This window comes from Danio rerio, chromosome 9 (genome assembly GCF_049306965.1).
Source record: "Danio rerio strain Tuebingen ecotype United States chromosome 9, GRCz12tu, whole genome shotgun sequence".
Taxonomy (NCBI): Eukaryota; Metazoa; Chordata; class Actinopteri; order Cypriniformes; family Danionidae; genus Danio; species Danio rerio.
Window position 1 is genome coordinate 457,501 of NC_133184.1, and position 19,389 is coordinate 476,889.

A 19,389-nucleotide genomic window follows, 5' to 3' on the forward strand; every position below is an offset into this window, starting at 1 on the left:
ACTTTTAATATATATATATATATATATATATATATATATATATATATATATATATATATATATATATATATATATATATATATATATATATATATATATATTATTATTATTATTATTATTATTATTATTATTATTATTTAATTTTGTTATGTTGAAAAATGTGTATGCATACAACCAAGGCTTGTTTTGACAATTTATTTAAAACTTGTGGTTAAAAATAATTAATTATAACATGAAAAAGTCCAGTATAAGTCTGAAATTTCATTTAAAATGGTCTTTAAAAGCTCTTAAAAGTCCTAAATTTGACTTTTGACACCAGTAGGAAATCTGTTAATGTTTTATGCCTAATGTTCATGTAATAAGCAGGATAAAGTACATGCAAGACGGTTAAAAATATTTAGCGTTTAGAACTTTTATAAGTCTTTGTGGTCTTTAAAAGGTCTTAAAGTCTTAAATTTGACTTTGTGACACCAGTAGGAACCCTGTGTGTTTTGTGCTAGTATTCATATCATAAGCAGGATAAAGTACATCCAGGACGGTTGTTTTCTCAGAATAAACATTATTTAAGTCTATGTGGTCTTAAAAAGTCTTGCATTTGACTTTGTGAAACCAGCAGAACCCCTGATTAACAAGCTCCTGTATCTGCTTTATCTCTAATATATTGAATATCTGAGATGTGATCTTCTCCTGCAGCTCTCAGTGAGGGTCGTGTGGTGAAGGTGCCGGCCGGTCCTCTGGTCCATGTGGAGGGTCAGCCCGTCTCCATCCGCTGTGACGTCTCCAACTATGAGGGGCCGCGAGATCAGGATTTTGAGTGGTATCTGATGATGGCTGACAAAATGCTGCCGCTGGTCTCCACCTTTGACGGATCTTTCACCGATGCATCCATGAAGGACCGGGTCAACAGTCGAGACATCAGTTTCGTGAAGCTGAACGACGCAGCGGTGGAGCTGAAGTTCAAGAGCGTTCGGGCCACAGACAGCGGTGTGTATCGCTGCAGCACGCCCAGCACCGACTCCGTCATCAGCGGGAACTACAACGCAGACGTGGAGCTCAAAGGTCAGTCCACAGTGTAGTAATAAATAAAGGGTGTTAAATTGAATATTTTTTTCTTTCATTAAAAACCCTACAAAAAGTACCGATGAGAGAACCGTTAAAGTACTGAACCGATAAGTGCTATTGATAAAAGTAGTAATACTGTTAAAACATTCACGATAACACCCCTACTCCTGTCCAAACAGCTCACAAACCTTGATTTTGCATTGAAGGTGTCCTTGAAAGCAACACTTTTTTTTTTGTTTTGTAAATCTGCTCATTTTACACTCCTCTACAGATAAACAGTAGAGTTTTCTCTTTTTTTTTTAATCAATTCAGCTGATCTGGAGCACTTTTAGCTTAGCATAGCATAAATCAGTGAATTAGACCATCAGCATCTTGCTTAAATGTTGTTTGTCTAGTTTTCCTGGTTAAAGCTGGACTCTTCTGTAGCTGCATACTGTACTAATAACTGCTAATTCTGGCAAGGATATTGTGCAGAGCCTGAAAATAGCCTCAGCTCCGCACCTAGGCTGCGTTCCAATCCACTTTTAGACACACTCACTGGCTTATCTGATATCTCCGAGATGTGTGTGATGATCTAGCAGGCTTTATAGAGTTAAACAGGCTTGCGGTCTGAAAGTAAGGGGATGTTCTGCAAGACCTGAAGCGCGACAGAAGCACAAAGACGGATCTGTTCTGCAGACGAGAGTGAAGGTGTGTTTAACTTTTCAGGAGTGTGTGCTGATTTAATCTACGCTGGAGACGAGCAGATGGAACAAAACAGAGATAAAAATGAAAATATTACATAAAAACATCTGATAATTGTGATCAGGAGGTTTTGTTTAAGTGTTTGATGGTTACTTTAGAAAATGAGTTGCTAATTATGTTATTAAAGCTGTATTTAAATGACTTAATTACACGTAGACAATAACAAATGTTTCTGTCAAAACACAAAACTTTCAATGTTTTATTCACTATATTTTAACTGGAATCATTGCTTTCTTTATGCAAGACATGCTTTGAATCATGCATTTCACATTTGTAGACTTTATTTTTTATTTTCAGGTTCTGCAGGTTGCAATGTCCCGAATTTTGCCTGCCAATTGTTATGGAGTGTTTGGGTTAGAATTTCCCCAACCATCGCAGAGCCCAGGGGACCAGATTGAGTGCTCCGACTTTGCCCCCCCTGGTCCATTTTAAACATGTTAAAACTAAAAATTAATAAATAATTAAAATGAAAATAACTAAGCTAAATATTACAACAAAATACCACACTGTTATAACTCATACAAGTTTGAAAAGGAACAGGAAGAAGCTCTTATTTAATCCTAGCCCTTCTCCACTACACATCAATGATAAATAACAAAACATGACAATAAGTAATAAAACAATCCATAACAATGCATTATAATCTACAACAAAACCCATCAAATGTAAATTAATATTCTGGATTCTCATTATCATTCAATTTTCTAACCAAATAAAGCCCAGGAACACCAATCAAACCTGTTCTCCATTTACATTCTTGAGCTCCAGATCTAATCTGCTGCACAGTTTGCCTCTACACACACACACACACACACACACACACACACACACACACACACACACACTTCTCAATGCTGTATGAACATGAGGAAGAGGAAGTTACACTCTTTTCTAAAACTATATCTATTTTCTTCATTAATAAGCCATTTATGAATATAAGCAGGAAGTAACCTGAAGACAGACAAAAACACCAAGAGCTGTAATGGCAGATCAACTGCATTCTCCATTGAAACGCTGCATAAGCCTCTCATATCTCCGTCTGTTTTAAGCTGCAAATATTAGGATCACATACAGTTAAAGTCAGATTTTTCACCCCCCTTTGATTTATTTCTTTTTTCCTATTTTTTATATTTCCCAAATGAACAGAGCAAGGAAATGTTCACAGTGTGTCTGATAATATTTGTTCTTCTGGAGAAAGTCTTGATTTTTTTATTTCGGCTAGAATAAAAGCAGCTCTTTATTGTTTAAACACCATTTTAACGTCAATATTATTAGCCCCTTTAAGCTATTTTTTTGTTGATAGTCTACAGAACAAACCATCGTTATACAATAACCTGCCTAGTTACCCTAATTACCCTATTGAAGTGTCACTTTAATCTGAACACTAGTGTCTTGAACAATATCTAGTCTAATATTATTTACTGTCATCATGACAAAGAGAAAATAAATCAGTTATTAGAGATGAGTTATTAACACTGTTATGATTAGAGAAGTGTTGGAGAAATCTGCTCTCTGTTAAACAGAAATTGGGGAAAGAATAAACAGGGGGGCGAATAATTCTGACTTGATTATAATAATTCAGATATGATTATAAACTGTACATTGTGGGGTCTTGCTCTCCATATTCTGCTGTTTTTCAGTCATTTAAAACCCGCATGCCTCTGTCAGAGCTACAGTTCAGTCATGTTTACATTTATCTTGTGGATATTCCACAGAGGTTTAGTCATTAGTGACGGCGTTGCATCGTGTAAGTGTCAGCTTTTATATTTGCTGTTGGTTTGTTTTACTTATTAATATTTACTGTTAGAGCAAATCTGTTCATTCACTTCTGCTGTTTATACTTTGCATTTCAGTTTATACTTTAGTTAGAATAGAAACTGTATAAAATTAGTACAATCTCACTGACAGTTATAGGTGCTGTGGATTTTTGTGGGTCAATGATGCTCGTGTTCAGCACAATCCAGAGATTTCTCCTTTCTGGATGATCTGAGTGATTTCTATGAAGGTCAATCAGCAGCAAACCTCGAAAGCTTGCAAATCTCCATGTAATGTAGCGCATTTATTGTGTATGGCCATACAGCCAAAGCGCTTCACAATCATGAAAAGGGGGGGGGGTTCTCCACACCACCACCAGTGTGCAGCATCCACTTGGATGATGCGACGGCAGCCACAGGACAGTGCTTCACCACACACCAGCTATTGGAGGAGTGGAGAGACAGTGATAGAGCCAATTCAGTGGAAGGGGATGATTTGGAGGCCATGATCATGAGGGACGAATGAGGGACACCGGGGTTACATCCCTGCTCTTTCCCGAGAAGTGCCATGGGGTTATTAATGAGCACAGAGAGTCAGGACCACGGTTTAACGTCTCATCTAAAAGACGGCGCCTACTGACAGTGTTGTGTCCCCTTCACTATACTGGGGCATTAGGACCCACACAGACCACAGGTTGAGCGCCCCCTACTGGCATCACTAACACCACTGCCAACAGCAACTTAGTGTTCCCTAGTGGTCTCCCATCCAGGTACTGACCAGGCTCAGCCCTGCTTAGCTTCAGTGAGTAACCGGTCTTGGGCTGTAGACATGGCTGTGGCATGTGAGAACTTGTGATGCTGATATTTGTATGTGTAGGTTGAAATTTACACTTGCGGCTCTCATGCACATGGCTAAATCTCTGTATTTGTACACTGTACATCAAAACAGATGTTTTTAAGTTGCAGATTTATAGCTGTGTATTTGTGAAATGACAATAACAAATACACAACGACAGACACAAATGTGTACGGCAACTTTACCTGAACACTACAGTATATTAAAGGTCCATTGTACAACCACAAGTCGGCACTTACAGCCTTTCAGGTTAGGCAGTACTAGAACAAATGCTCGAGCTCTGGCGTGTGGTTATTAGCAATCTTTTTGCACAACAATTATGCATTTTTTGGCTAAAAAGGAACGAAATCTCTCAGCCCATGAGTTGGCAGTCAATGAGAGATCATATTCCCACAGCAGTGTTCCACTAATGGTGTGACGTCATGTGAACATGATCAATTTCTTGCTTTATTATTGCAGTATTTTCTTATTTAGGGGTGGTAAACCTCTTAACACTGGTGTCCTCTGTTGTGTGCAGTGATCGGGGACAGTCTGAAAGTGTCTCCGCTGATCCCCAAGGCAGCGGTGTCTGCAGGAGAGTCAGTGGAGCTCCAGTGCAACACCACCCGCAGCTTCACCGAGCACACCTTCCTCTCCGTCAGCTGGTCTGTCGGGAGAGCCAACAGCAGCGGGGTTCTGGAGCAGATCCTCACCTTCGGTCCTGACGACAAGATCCAGACTGGCAGCAACTACACGCAGCGGTACGCAGACGGAGGCCTGCAGCTGGACCTGCGGGGAGGGGGCTTCTACGGGCTGGTGCTAAAGGCGACGACGCCAGCCGACCGCGGGAAGTACGTGTGTACGGCACAGGAGTGGGTGAGGCAAGGCCGCACCTGGAGGAAGATCCTGGAGAGATCTGAAGACATGGGGAAGGTGGAGGTCACGGCCACAGGTCAGATATACAGCGCATTATTGCATCACTTTTTCTGGGTTTCTTTAATCCGGCAGCCTTAGTGAAGCAACGTCTGTTCTAAACCTTAATAAAGTCATAATTAGTGATCTCTTCAGTAATATTTCTGCAGTATGATGCATTTAGTTCAAGTTCATTTATTTATAAAGCACGCTTAAAAACAGCCACAGGACTGACCACACTTAAAAATATTTGTTTTTTGCTCGTTAGTTAAACTACTTATTTAAAATGAGCTGAAACAACACAATTCTTGAGATTTCATTGGGGCTACTTAATTTTTTAGGTTCAATATATACAATAATTTGTCAAAAGTGTAAAGTAAACTTAATCAATGTGTGTTGGGACAACATGAATGAATTGTGTGGAGCCCTGCATTTTTTACAGTGCAAAGTGCTGTACATAAGACTAATACGAGTAATATTTAGTAAAAGTGTAGAGATGGTGATTAAAAACGGAGAAATAACAGCTATAGACAGAACCATTAGTGTAATATGAGTAAGCCAAACGGTGCCGTGTTCAGTGTCTGTGCAGAGTTCAGTGTGTCTGTCAATCATTGATCAGTTTTGTCATGTAAAGCAGAAGGATTTGCCTTAGTGAGCAGCAGAAACTAAACTCGCTTTCACTTTAGTTTAAAGGGCCCCTATTCTACCGCTTTTTCAAGATTTAAGATCAGTCTTTTGTGTCTGCAGGATGTGTTTGTAAAATTTTAAATGCTTACAGCTCAGATCAAAGTTTAGTAGCAAGCATGCAATCTGCATGATAATGTACATCTATTTGGTTATCACAGAATAAACCCTTCAGTCTGGTGGTGAACCTGTCAGGCTTTATTCTGCCAGATCAACTGACCGGATGTGCATTATTCCTTAACACTTAAAAGTGCTCAAAGTATTGAGTTTATTCAAAGAAACTTCATGTGAAGAAAGAGACTGCAATAGACAATGCATGGCTTCAAACTCTAAGTCTGCAGATATTAATAGACAGGTGTGTGTGTGTGGATTAGTCAAGAGCTTGTGGAAGAGTGTTTGTTATCAGCTTGGGAAAAGGCAAAGACACTCATATGCTTCATCCAGTAAAGCTGAGACTTTAATAAGCAAAACTCACAGGGAATTATATAGAGGAGATGCTTTCTCTGCAAAATGTCGCTAAATTTCTCCTGCTGTCTTCCGACAATATTTTCAAACCAGTCATGGTCATTGTAACTCACACACCTCATATTTGTTTTCAAAAACAACATTTTTAAAAATCTCTTTTATTAAGCGCATGTGTTATTGCTGAAATGTCTTCTAACCCAGCCTGCAGTAGTATTTTGATCACATTATTTAAAAAATTCATTAATTTACTTTTTTGTATTTTTTATTTTGCTAATTGTAATGAAGTAGTCTCTATTTGATAGATTGGATATATATATATATGTGTGTGTGTGTGTGTGTGTGTGTGTGTGTGTGTGTGTGTGTGTGTGTGTGTGTGTGTGTGTGTGTGTGTGTGTGTATATATGTATATATATGTATATATATATATATATATATATATATATATATATATATATATATATATATATATATATATATATATATATATATATATATATATATATATATATATATATATACACATACATATATATATATATATATATATATATATATATATATATATATATATATATATATATACATACATACATACATACATACATACATACATACATACATACATACATACATACATTCATATATATATATATATATATATATATATATATATATATATATATATATATATATATATATATATACATACATACATACATACATATATACATATACATATATATATATATATATATATATATATATATATATATATATATACATATACATATACCTATATATATGTATGATTATTAAGTTTTTATACCATAGATAACCACAGTTATTGAAATTCTATAATGTTAAATAAACCTATGCTGTACTAGATCAGTATTTTATTAGTGGATACTACAGATTTTTGGTATCGGGTCAGTTCAAAAACATAATGTTAATGCATCTCAAATAACTGCACTGCACAACAATGTAAATAGACTGATCAATAAAAGCTATTTGTTTTTTAATATTTAAAAAATAATAGAGAAATATCCAGAAATATACTCCATTACTCCTTCTTTAAACGTTTCCCTCTTGATTGAAGTCTGTCATCATTTACTCGTCCTTCACTTGTTGTTGTAAACCTCTTTCATTTTCTAATTCATGTTAGAAATAAAGAAGATCTTGTAAGGAATGTTGGACACCGGCAGTTTTTGTTGGAATGCAACTGAATGTTTACTGATTTCCAACATTCTTCAATATGTTTTCATTTGTGTTAAACCTGACAAATAAAGTCTAACAGGTTTAGAACCACTTGATAGTGAGTAAACGTTTATTTTCTTTAGTGCGCTGCCTCTTTAACTGTCTCTCGATTGCGTGTTTCCACATCTCTCCTCTTCTGCTGTGTGTGTGTGTGTGTGTGTGTGTGTGTGTGTGTGTGTGTGTGTGTGTGTGTGTGTGTGTGTGTGTGTGTGTGTGTGTGTGTGTGTGTGTGTGTGTGTGTGTGTGTGTGTGTGTGTGTGTGTGTGTGTGTGTGTGTGTGTGTGTGTGTGTGTGTGTGTGTGTGTGTGTGTGTGTGTGTGTGTGTGTGTGTTCGTTCCTCGTATTTGCCGCTGGTGATAGAATCATGTCAAGGATTTGTGTGCAACATGCAGCTTTGTTTTTGAAGTCTTCTCCCTCCACGTTAAATGTTAATCAGTGCTTTGCATATTCTAACTGTGCTGTGGATTGGGTTTGGGGAGTTTCCGTGTAGCAGGATATTCAAATCTCGGCTAAACAATGTGCAGCTTTTTCCTCCTGTACACTAATGACTGTCCTTTTCCTAACACTGAACAGTAAGAGTGTATTTGTTAACATTATTTAATCATTAGGTAACATGCACTAACTATACATCAGCAGCAGTGTTATTAACATTAGTACCTCAGCAGTGTTTCTTATTGTGTGTTGGTTCGCAGTAAGTGCCCTTATTATGCTAGTTTAATGGCTGCTAATGTTGTTTTGGTGGTGTACTGCAGCTCGTTTACATCCTTGTTGTTCAATGATCTCTGTAAACTCCACCTTACAGTGAACCTGCTCTGCTCTGATTGGTCAGATGTTTAGCTCAGTCTGTTGTGATTGGTTGAAACCAAGCACTGGCTATCATTATGTTCAGCAGTGAAATGAACAGTCATGAAGGAGTCACTTTTACTGTATAAATACAAGCGTTAGCTCTCATCTCTAGGAATTGTACTTGATTTGTGGATTTTCATCTTTCTGATGGAGTAGCTAACATGTGTTTATTAATCGTTATATTGACATGACAGACAGTTCATGTCTGACTAAGCATAACAAGGACACTGTCAGATAGAGGTTTTTAGTAATTACTTGAGTTATTTTCAACATTAGCATTTCCATCCAACGACAGGAGGTCGTCCCGGACGCGCCTCCAAGTGTAACCCACTATTCCTACTCAGGGCGGGAGCAAGCTGAACTGCCTCTCTAGGCAAAGGACAATCATGCCGCTGAACCCGAAAGTGAAAACCAAAGTGACCGGTTATCAAATTGAATCTCGTGGACATAACTTAGGGCGTGGGTTTTCAGGGAAGTGTCGTAAATGCTGCCCTCTCTATTCTGCTGCCCTAGGCGCGGACATAACTGAGGCGGCGGGAGGGTGAGGGAGGTATCGTGGACATAACTCGGGTGTTGAGGGAAGTGTCGCCGATGCCGGCCTCTCTATTCTGCCGCCCTAGGCAGTCGCCTAGGTCGCCTCAATGGACGCGCCGGCAATGTTCCTACTGCACCCAACCCGGTCTTAGCGGGGATTGAACTGGCTATTCTTTGTATGGGAGTCGGTTGCTCTAACAAGGAGGCTAAAAACCATGGCCTCTAGCATCTGTCACTAGAGCACCTTTTGAGGTCAGAGGAGTGAGGTTTACCTGCACAGCACTTCACTAGCTGGCCTCTGTAGAAGAAGAATTGTAGATTTCGTACACTTGCGATCAGAGGTTTTACATTAGAGAACTGTCGCAGTGTGTTTCTGACTGTACAAACAGGTGTTTCTTCTCCAAGCACACAACAGCTGAGTGCATTACATGACTGTGGTGGTCAGGATTAAGCTGATCTGAGGTCAGATACACAGCAGCTCAACAATGACAGCTGAAGACTGAGGAATGTGTCCTTCCCCTCATACCAGAGAGAGCACAGTCCTCTACTCATTACCTCTGCGGACACTGAGAATGGCTGATAAACTTTAAATAATCAGTCTTCCTCATTCTGATTAACACTTGTGTGCTGTTGGGTTGTTTTCATCCACTCCGGGCAGATTTTGAGGGGGGGGGGTCGTTATGCCAGGTAGAGAAGTTCAAGTATCTTGGGGTTTGTTTACGAGTGAGAGAAGCATGGAACGTGAGATTGACAGGCAACAGGCAGCAGCAGTAATGTGGTCGATGTATCGATCCATTGTGGTACATAAGGAGCTGAGCCGAAAGGCAAAGCTCTTGATTTACTGGTCGTGTTCCTTCTAGCACCAATGGGTCATGACCGAAAGGACAAGATCTCAGATACAAGCGGCCAGAATGAGTTTCCTTCGAAGAGTGACAGGGCGCACCCTTATAGATAGGGTGAGGAGCTCTGTTAACCGGGAGGAGCTCGGAGTAGAGCCGCTGCTCCTCCACATTGAAGGAAGTCAGCTGAGATGGCTCGGGCATCTGTTTCGGATGCCTCCTGGACACCTACCTAGGGAGGTGTTCCAGGCATGTCCCACCGGGAGTAGGCCTTGGGGAAGACCCAGGACATGCTGGTTGGACTATGTCTCTCGGCTGGCCTGGGAATACCTCGGGATCCCCCAGAGGAGCTGGAGGAAGTGTCTGAGAAGTGGGTAGTCTGGGGTTCTCTCCTAAGACTGCTGCCCTCGCTACCCAGCACCGCAAAAAATTAAATGAAAATGAATGCATGAATGAGTGTTTTATTCACAAATGTTTTTTGCCATATTCCACTTTCAATAGGCATCTTTGGATGAAACCAGCTACTGAGTGTTGATTTACTCCATGTGTGTGTGTGATTATTCAATTCAAGTTTGTTTGTAAAGTGATTTTCACAATAATTATTGCTTCAAAGCAGCTCTACAAAAGGTGCAGATTATTGCATCACAATCAAATTGGGAAAGGATAAGATTATTAGTTACTAATACCGTTAATTAACTAGTAACTTATAAATGTAAAGATAGGTCTTTATTCTAGTTTTGAACTGAGAAAATGTGTCAGCCTCAGACATTATCAGAAAAGCTATCCCAGAGTTTAGGAGCCATATATAAGAAGGCTCGACCTCCTTTAGTAGACTTTGCTATTCAGAGTACCACTACAGGCCCTGAGTTAAGATTATAAGAATTAGTGTTTGTTCCTCAGATCTGCAGTACACAGTGAGTCTGGTTGTGTCTGTGAGTCCTCAGATCTGATGTGTTTGTGTGTGTTTGTTCCTCAGATCTGCAGTACACAGTGAGTCTGGTTGTGTCTGTGAGTCCTCAGATCTGATGTGTTTGTGTGTGTTTGTTCCTCAGATCTGCAGTATACAGTGAGTCTGGCTGTGTCTGTGAGTCCTCAGTCCGCCGGTGAGCCCACAGAGCTGCGCTGTCAGGTTCAGCAGCTCCTTTACCTGCAGAACGGGCGTCTGGGTGTCTCCTGGGTTTATTCCACCCGCGGTGGAGCAGCAGAGGTGCAGGCGGAGGTCATGGTGGCAACGCTGGACCAGCAGGGTGCTCTGACCGCAGGAGCGCAGTATCAGCAGAGATTGGATCGCGGAGACATCGCTCTGACCAGAACACCAGACAACACCTTCATGCTGCGGATCCTGCAGACTGCAGACGCCGACATGGGCTGGTACTCCTGCAGGGTCACTGCCTGGACACCAGACCGGAAGGGCGTATGGACAAACTCCAAAGAGGTGCAGTCCAGTCCTGTGGCCGTTCAGTGGACACCCAAGAGTACGTAAATCTGATGCTTTTATCAGTCAAACATTGAGAGCATTTACATGGACACCAATACTCTGATTTTAATACGATTAGGACAATACTCTGATTAAGAGTCCACCGTTTGATGATCCCATGATACCACATGAGAGGATTCTTGAATGGGAGTGAAGTGAGCCAACTAGGTCACATTATCCTGACAAATGGTGGATGTAGTGAATCCCAGTACCATTAATACTATGCAGAACAGGGGTCACCAATCTCAGTCCTGGAGGGCCGGTGTCCCTGCAGCGTTTAGCTCCAACTTGCCTCAACACACCTGACTGAATGTTTCAAGTATACCTAGTTAGACCTTGATTAGCTTGTTCAGGTGTGTTTGATTAGGGTTGGAGCTAAAATCTGCAGGACACCGGCCCTCCAGGAACAAGTTTGGTGACCCCTGATGTAGAACATACTTTTTTAATGGTCGTGTTGTAAATTCAAATGTAGTACCTTTTTAGGCTGTAGTCATTTTCAGACACGGCCCACATGTGTTCTGTGTTTTTAAAAACAGTTTGATGATGCTGGATTTGTGCGTGTTTTCCAGCACCAGTTTTGTCAGTCGCAGCCCACCGTGTGAGGGAAGCATCCAGCGCTGGATCCACCTTTGAGATGACCTGTCAGGTGAGCGGACAGAATCTGCAGGACTCCAGCTACTCGGTGTTGATCCGCTTTGAGGAGTCTGGCGCCGGGGGCAAATCACGGAAAGTGCTGTCTCTGAGCCCGGACTCAGTGCTGCAGCTGGAGGAGTGGAGCGAGCCTGGACGCATCGACAGCGTGGTTCTGGAGAAGAGCGGACCGGCTGAGTACCGCTTCCGACTGTATGGAGCCCAGGTCAGCGACAGAGGGTTTTACTGCTGTGATGTCACCGCCTGGACACGACACCAGAGCCAGGACTGGACCAAAATCATCAGCGCAGAGTCCAACAAGATCCAGGTCGACTTTGTGCACACAGGTACCATATGCAGTGAGCTTTAAATGATTCAGGCAGATAAAAGCTATTGACATGTTAAAAACGCCCATTTCCTGCTGACACTGTTGAGCATGTTCTTGAATACTGCTTCTAGTAAGAATTGAGCACTAGTTCCTGATTATATGCTCACAACCCTCATTTACCACACATTGTCATTCAAAACCTTAATTTCTGTCTCTCTTGTCTAAAGTGCTGTCTGTTAGTACTGTTAAACTCTAGCCTAGAGCGCCCTCTGCTGTTTAACACTAGCCTAGAGTGCCCTCTGCTGTTAAACACTAGCCTAGAGCGCCCTCTGCTGTTAAACACTAGCCTAGAGTGCCCTCTGCTGTTAAACACTAGCCTAGAGCGCCTTCTGCTGTTAAACACTAGCCTAGAGCGCCCTCTGCTGTTTAACACTAGCCTAGAGTGCCCTCTGCTGTTAAACACTAGCCTAGAGCGCCCTCTGCTGTTAAACACTAGCCTAGAGCGCCTTCTGCTGTTAAACACTAGCCTAGAGCGCCTTCTGCTGTTAAACACTAGCCTAGAGCACCTTCTGCTGTTAAACACTAGCCTAGAGCGCCTTCTGCTGTTAAACTCTAGCCTAGAGCGCCGTCTGCTGTTCAACACTAGCCTAGAGCGCCGTCTGCTGTTAAACACTAGCCTAGAGCACCGTCTGCTGTTAAACACAAGCCTAGAGCGCAGTCTGCTGTTAAACACTAGCCTAGAGCGCCGTCTGCTGTTAAACACTAGACTAGAGCACCGTCTGCTGTTAAACTCTAGCCTAGAGCGCTGTCTGCTGTTCAACACTAGCCTAGAGTGCCGTCTGCTGTTCAACACTAGCCTAGAGCGCCCTCTGCTGTTAAACACTAGCCTAGAGCTCCTTCTGCTGTTAAACTCTAGCCTAGAGCGCAGTCTGCTGGTAAACTCTAGCCTAGAGCGTTGTCTGCTGTTAAACACTAGCCTAGAGCGCCTTCTGCTGTTAAACTCTAGCCTAGAGCGCAGTCTGCTGGTAAACTCTAGCCTAGAGCGCCGTCTGCTGTTCAACACTAGCCTAGAGCGCCCTCTGCTGTTAAACACTAGCCTAGAGCGCCTTCTGCTGTTAAACTCTAGCCTAGAGCGCAGTCTGCTGGTAAACTCTAGCCTAGAGCGTCGTCTGCTGTTAAACACTAGCCTAGAGCGCCGTCTGCTGATAAACACTAGACTAGAGCACCGTCTGCTGTTAAACACAAGCCTAGAGCGCCGTCTGCTGTTAAACTCTAGCCTAGAGCGCAGTCTGCTGTTCAACACTAGCCTAGAGCGCCGTCTGCTGTTCAACACTAGCCTAGAGCGCCGTCTGCTGTTCAACACTAGCCTAGAGCGCCGTCTGCTGTTAAACACTAGGCTAGAGCAGCGTCTGCTGTTAAACACTAGGCTAGAGCGCAGTCTGCTGTTAAACACTAGCCTAGAGCACCGTCTGCGATTAGAAATAGGTTGAGAAATGATGTAATAGTGAGTATTGAGTGTTTCTGAACAGATATTGATTGGTTTTCTCTGATGTTGTCTCGCTACAGCTCTATTAAGTGTCCAAGTCGCAGCTTCAAACAACTCTAAGTGCTCCCAGTCGATGAATAAAGGTCTTGTTTAGCAGAAAAATAAATGACGGCTCGTTTGATTAATGAAGTAATCGCGAGACCCAAAGAAGAGTGTTTGTGAGTGTGTGTTCAGCGCTGAGCTCATGTTAACCTCTCACACACACTCTGCTTCTGGATGACTGGATCTCTGTAGTTCCTCCCTCAGGCCAGATTCCTGCTGTCCGCTGAGAAACGCTTTTTTCTTCGTCTTTTACTTGCATCGCTTTAAACTTCACACACTCGCCCACAGTCTGGAAGCTGCCCCAAATGCAGTTAAAAAAAATTTCAATAGCATTTATTTGTTCATTCTCTCTTCATAAAGAGTCTTTTAATATGTCATATTATATATATATATATATACATATACATATACATATACAACACTGTATATGAAGGGTTCGGATGCAAAAACCTCTAAATGCCATCTGAAGATTTCTTCATTAATGAGCATTTTTATCAGGCTCCTGTGTGTAAGCCTGTGTAATTTCAATAATAACCCATACAGGAAACCTAACGTTAAAGATAGTTAAAGCTGAAAGGCGGGGCCCACAATTAACGCCCCACCTCCTATTAGAAATAAAACTCTGCAGCATCTTCCAGTTCACACAGACTTTAAATGTTCAGAAATGAGTCATTTAAGAGGACTTTTAAAGACTGTGTGTGTTTCTCCCTTCACAGGTCCAGTTTTCAACATATCCATTCAGTCAGACGCAAATGATGTTTTACTGGGAGACACAGTCCAGATGAAGTGCTCCGTCTCCATCCTCAACGCCTCTCCAAACACCGGCAAGTACTGACTTCAGTCCTGCTAATGTTATCATGAACGTTATTCAGTAAACTGTGGAGTATTGTAGTGGAATATACTCTATAGTTGTAGAAAACTACAGTACTGGGTCATTTGTTGATATTACTATACCTGTGGTGTTACCATAGCAACTGTAGAATCACAACAACAGATCAATTACTGTAGTTTTTGTTTCCATGGCAACTGTAGAATCAACACAACAGATTCATTACTGTAGGTGTTGTTACCATAGCAACTGTAGAATCACCACAACAGATCAATTACTGTAGTTTTTGTTTCCATGGCAACTGTAGAATCAACACAACAGATTCATTACTGTAGTTGTTGTTACCATGGCAACTGTAGAATCACCACAACAGATTAATTACTTTAGGGGTTGTTACAATACCAACTGTAGAATCACCACAACATATCAATTACTGTAGTTGTTACCTTGGCAACTGTAGAATCACCACAACAGATCAATTCAGGTACTTTACTATAGTATGATTCAAAAACACTGTGCTGGGAATTGCAATGAATTATAAAAAAAATCTTGCAAAGTTAAAGACAAAATAATTGGCCCTTTTGTGAAATTGTAGTTATTTCAAAAATATTTACCAAAAATTTTTACCATTGTTTAACAGAGCAAGAACATAACTTTCGACTGAAGAATATCTTTCTTTGAGTTGTGTGTATATATATATATTTATATATATAAATGTCAAAACTGCTGTGGGTGACATTATTAGTGCCCTTAAGACATATTTATTACAAAAATATTGTCCAGTTGTTGTTCATGATTTGCCTGATTAGCCTAGTTAAGCCTTTGTAATGTTCTTGTGTGTCTTTTAAAGTTTAAAGCATTTATCTGATCCACGATGACATTAGTGCGTTGTAACAGTGCTTGGTCCTCTAGATACCCTTTAGGGTCACTGTATGTTTATTTTTGCTACATTACAGCAGTGGTTCACAAAGTGGAGGTCGCGAGACAATGACAGGGGTCTTTGGTTATTTCCTAAATCCAATAAATTATATTAAACTATTACAATTACCATATTTTAACCCACAGTAGATAAAAATAGTAGTTATAGTAGTAAAAACAACAACATGCAAATGAACAGCCATCAGATGTTAGGTTATTTCTTTCATATTTGGTGTGTTTACGTTAGATTAATAACACAGCAGTAGCGTCAGCCACAGCAGATTGATTTTATAGCAGCAGGTTAAACTTCCTGACACCTTTATTGCAACCAAATACATTAAAAATAAATCCAGCACACGTCAGGATATTGAGAATGATCTCAGAGTGGTGGTCTCCAAAATTACACCAAGAATATCCTTATGCTGAAAACATCGTCCACCATTCTCTTTAGCTGAGGTTAATATTGAATTAAATTAATAAATGACCATATAAATGGTATGATTGTTAGACTGTTGCATTTTTTTGTGTTGTCAATGTCCTCGTGTTTATATAGGTCTATTGTTGTGTTGTATTATTGAGGGTTGTATATTTACAACCACCTCTGAGGAATTTGTGGGTCTCGAGTAGCTGGCATTTTTATTTTAGGGGAATAAAAGTTTGGGAAGCCCTGCATTACAGCACAGCACAGGTCTATATGATGTGGTGTATGTATCTCTAGTTTCAGTGAGATTCTTCCTCGGTGAGCTAAAGTCTCACATTCATCTGAAGCATTGATGCAAACCGGGAACAGAATCCTAAAAGTAGCCTGGTGCTTTCTCAAGAGCTTGAATAATTTAGACACTCTGTACGCCGCTTTTTTGTTGGAGTGTCTTTCAGCTGTTTGTCTTGATCTGCTCTGCTTGTTTCAGCATGTTTTATTATCAGGATCTGTGTTGAACTTCTTGATGAACGCTTGTGTATTCTGTTTATTCATAGTGGCTTCTTCAGAAGAGCTGTATAGTGGGTGTGGATTATTATTTTGCGGTCGTCCTAAACTGCTGTAATTCTCTCTGTTTAGTGACGATTGCCTGGACTTTGTGCTCTGAGTCACGTCCGGCGTTTTGACTTTCTCTTCTCTAATACTGAACGCTCGGTTTGCTGAGGAGGGAGATCCAGCTATTCCTATATGTTGATTGATTATGGGAAAAATGATCATCACCATTGCTGTGGTCAATAATAGGGCTGCAGAATATATCGTTTTGGCATCAATTATATCTCAATGTGTGAATACGCAATAGCCACATCGCAGGGTGTGCAATGTGCAGTCAGGATTGTAGTTGACCAGGTACAACAGTTCAAACACATTCATTCATTCATTCATTCATTCATTGCAGCTGGATGAGGATCCATTGCGTGAAAACAAATGATGGATAAGTTGGCGGTTCATTCCTCTGTGGTGATACCAGATAAATATAGGGACTAAGCTGAAAAGAAAATGTATAAATTAATTAATGAATCCAAAAAATGTTTAATTCTCTTCTGAAAAAATCACAAAATTGCAGAAATTTTAATATAGCAATAAGCGTTTTTTCCAATATAATGAAGCCCTTGTCAATATTGTAGTTGCTATTATTTGAAATAGTTATGAGTGGGTCATATGACCTTTCTGTCTGTCTGTCTGTCTCTCTTTCTGTTCATCTCTTTCTTTCTGTTTCTCTTTAAATAAGGTCACTATTACATCTTCACATTACAGAGATCAGGACATTTCACAATTCTCAGAACCAGTCAGATGTAACTATAAACAAAGTAAAAAAAACAAAGAAACAAAAAGTGCTCATAATAAAAATATAATAATAAAATGTGCTTTAAGCAAATATGTTTGAGTTTCTTCTGTTGAACACAAAGGAAGATATTTTGAAAAATGATGAAAACCTTTCACTTCTATTGTTCATTCATTCGTTCATTCATTTTCTTGTCGGCTTAGTCCCTTTATTAATCCGAGGTCGCCACAGCGGAATGAACCGCCAACTTACCCAGCATGTCTTTACGCAGCAGATGCCCTTCCAGCCGCAACCCATCTCTGGGAAACATCCACACACACACACACACACTAATTCACACTCATACACTACAGTCAATTTAGCCTACCCAATTCACCTGTACCGCATGTGTTTGGACTGTGGGGGAAACCGGAGCACCAGGAGGAAACCCATGCAAAGGCAGGGAGAACATGCAAACTCAACACAGAAACACCAACTGACCCAGCCGAGGCTCGAATCAGCAACCTTCTTGCTGTGAGGCGACAGCACTACCTACTGCGCCACTGCGTCGCACTTGTATTGTTGGAAAAAAAAAATACTACGGAAGTCACTGGTTACACATTTTCAGCATTCTTCAAAATATCTTCTTTTTCAGGAGAATGAAAAACCATAGAGATTAAAACGATAATTTAAATGATGAGGTCATTTTTGTGTTTGTGTGAGCTGTCCCTTTAAGACGCGATGTAAAAGTGTGGTGTTACTGTATGTTTGCTCCAGGAGATGCAGAGAGCTGATCTGGAGTCAGAGGTTTCATGTTGAGTAACAGCAAACACAGAGCTGCAGGCACACACAGACATGCATACAAAACACACACACACACACACGTGTCACAGATGTATGTCCACACAATGCTCACACTTAAACACACACAAACCAGAGGTGTTTTATTCCTGCTGCTTTTATTCTGGTTCCGGAGAGGTCTGTTTCCCCCTGCGGCAGCTGTTTCTGTGTATCGTGTGTTTCTGGAAAACAGATCCTCAGGGAGTCTCTTCACTTACAGGACTTGCACAAACCCAAACACATCACATATGTTCAATTCATCTTTATTTCTATAGCGCTTTTACAGTGTAGTGTTTTACCATATCACCCCAATCCTCCTTACTCTGGCTGCTGTTAAGTTTTGTATTGATTTAAAAACATATATACTTCTTACCTGTAAAGCTTTAAATATTCGAGCTCCTGTTTATCTAACAAACCTCCTGTCTTGCGACAATCCAACCCGCTCTTTAAGATCTCAAAATTCAAGGCTTCTGAGAGTACCCAGAATAGTAAGGTCCACTAAAGGAGGTCGAGCCTTTTCATGTATGGCTCCTAAACTCTTTCTGACAATGTGCGAGGCTCAGACACACTCTCTCAGTTCAACACTAGATTAAAGGCCTGTCTTTTTAGTAAAGCATACACTCAATGCAGCTCAAGGCACACAGGTGAGCTGGCTTGACAACCACCTGTAGGACACACTCCTATATATATGTTTGATATATATATATATATATATATTCGAGTCCTGAATAAATGATGTGTGAATCTTCATCTGTGCTTGAACTAACCCTTCAAAGCTCGAAGACACTTTTGTGCTCCACAGAAAACTAATCGAGTACGAGACGTGTTGACCCAGCGCTGGGTGAACTGCTCCTCTACAGCAGCGTGTTGTGAAATCACATTACAGTCTTTAATTTTTAATTAGATTCATAAATCTTAAAGTCTACACGGTTTGTTCTTGCGCACCGGCTGAGTAATGTACTCAAGGAACGCAGCCAAAAGCTGGCAGACAGATGAAAACACCCCGGAGAAACAGTCGAAAACACCAACCGCAGTTCACTGAGGGGTTCTGATGCTCTTCTGGACCTCAGTTTAGAGATGAAAGAACATTTTCCTGTCCTGAAAAAGCCAC

At 40.7% G+C, this 19,389-nt stretch overlaps 1 protein-coding gene across 1 annotated transcript in view; it reads left to right on the forward strand.

Annotated features, from left to right (window-relative positions):
* ptgfrna (prostaglandin F2 receptor inhibitor a) overlaps window positions 1–19,389 on the forward strand; it is a 38,407-nt gene that overhangs the window by 7,711 nt on the left and 11,307 nt on the right. Inside the window, exons 2-6 of the mRNA XM_009304396.5 lie at window positions 694–1,059; window positions 4,934–5,347; window positions 10,982–11,404; window positions 11,976–12,383; window positions 14,669–14,776. Coding sequence (XP_009302671.2) covers window positions 694–1,059; window positions 4,934–5,347; window positions 10,982–11,404; window positions 11,976–12,383; window positions 14,669–14,776 — 1,719 coding nt within the window. The remainder of the gene's footprint in view (window positions 1–693; window positions 1,060–4,933; window positions 5,348–10,981; window positions 11,405–11,975; window positions 12,384–14,668; window positions 14,777–19,389) is intronic.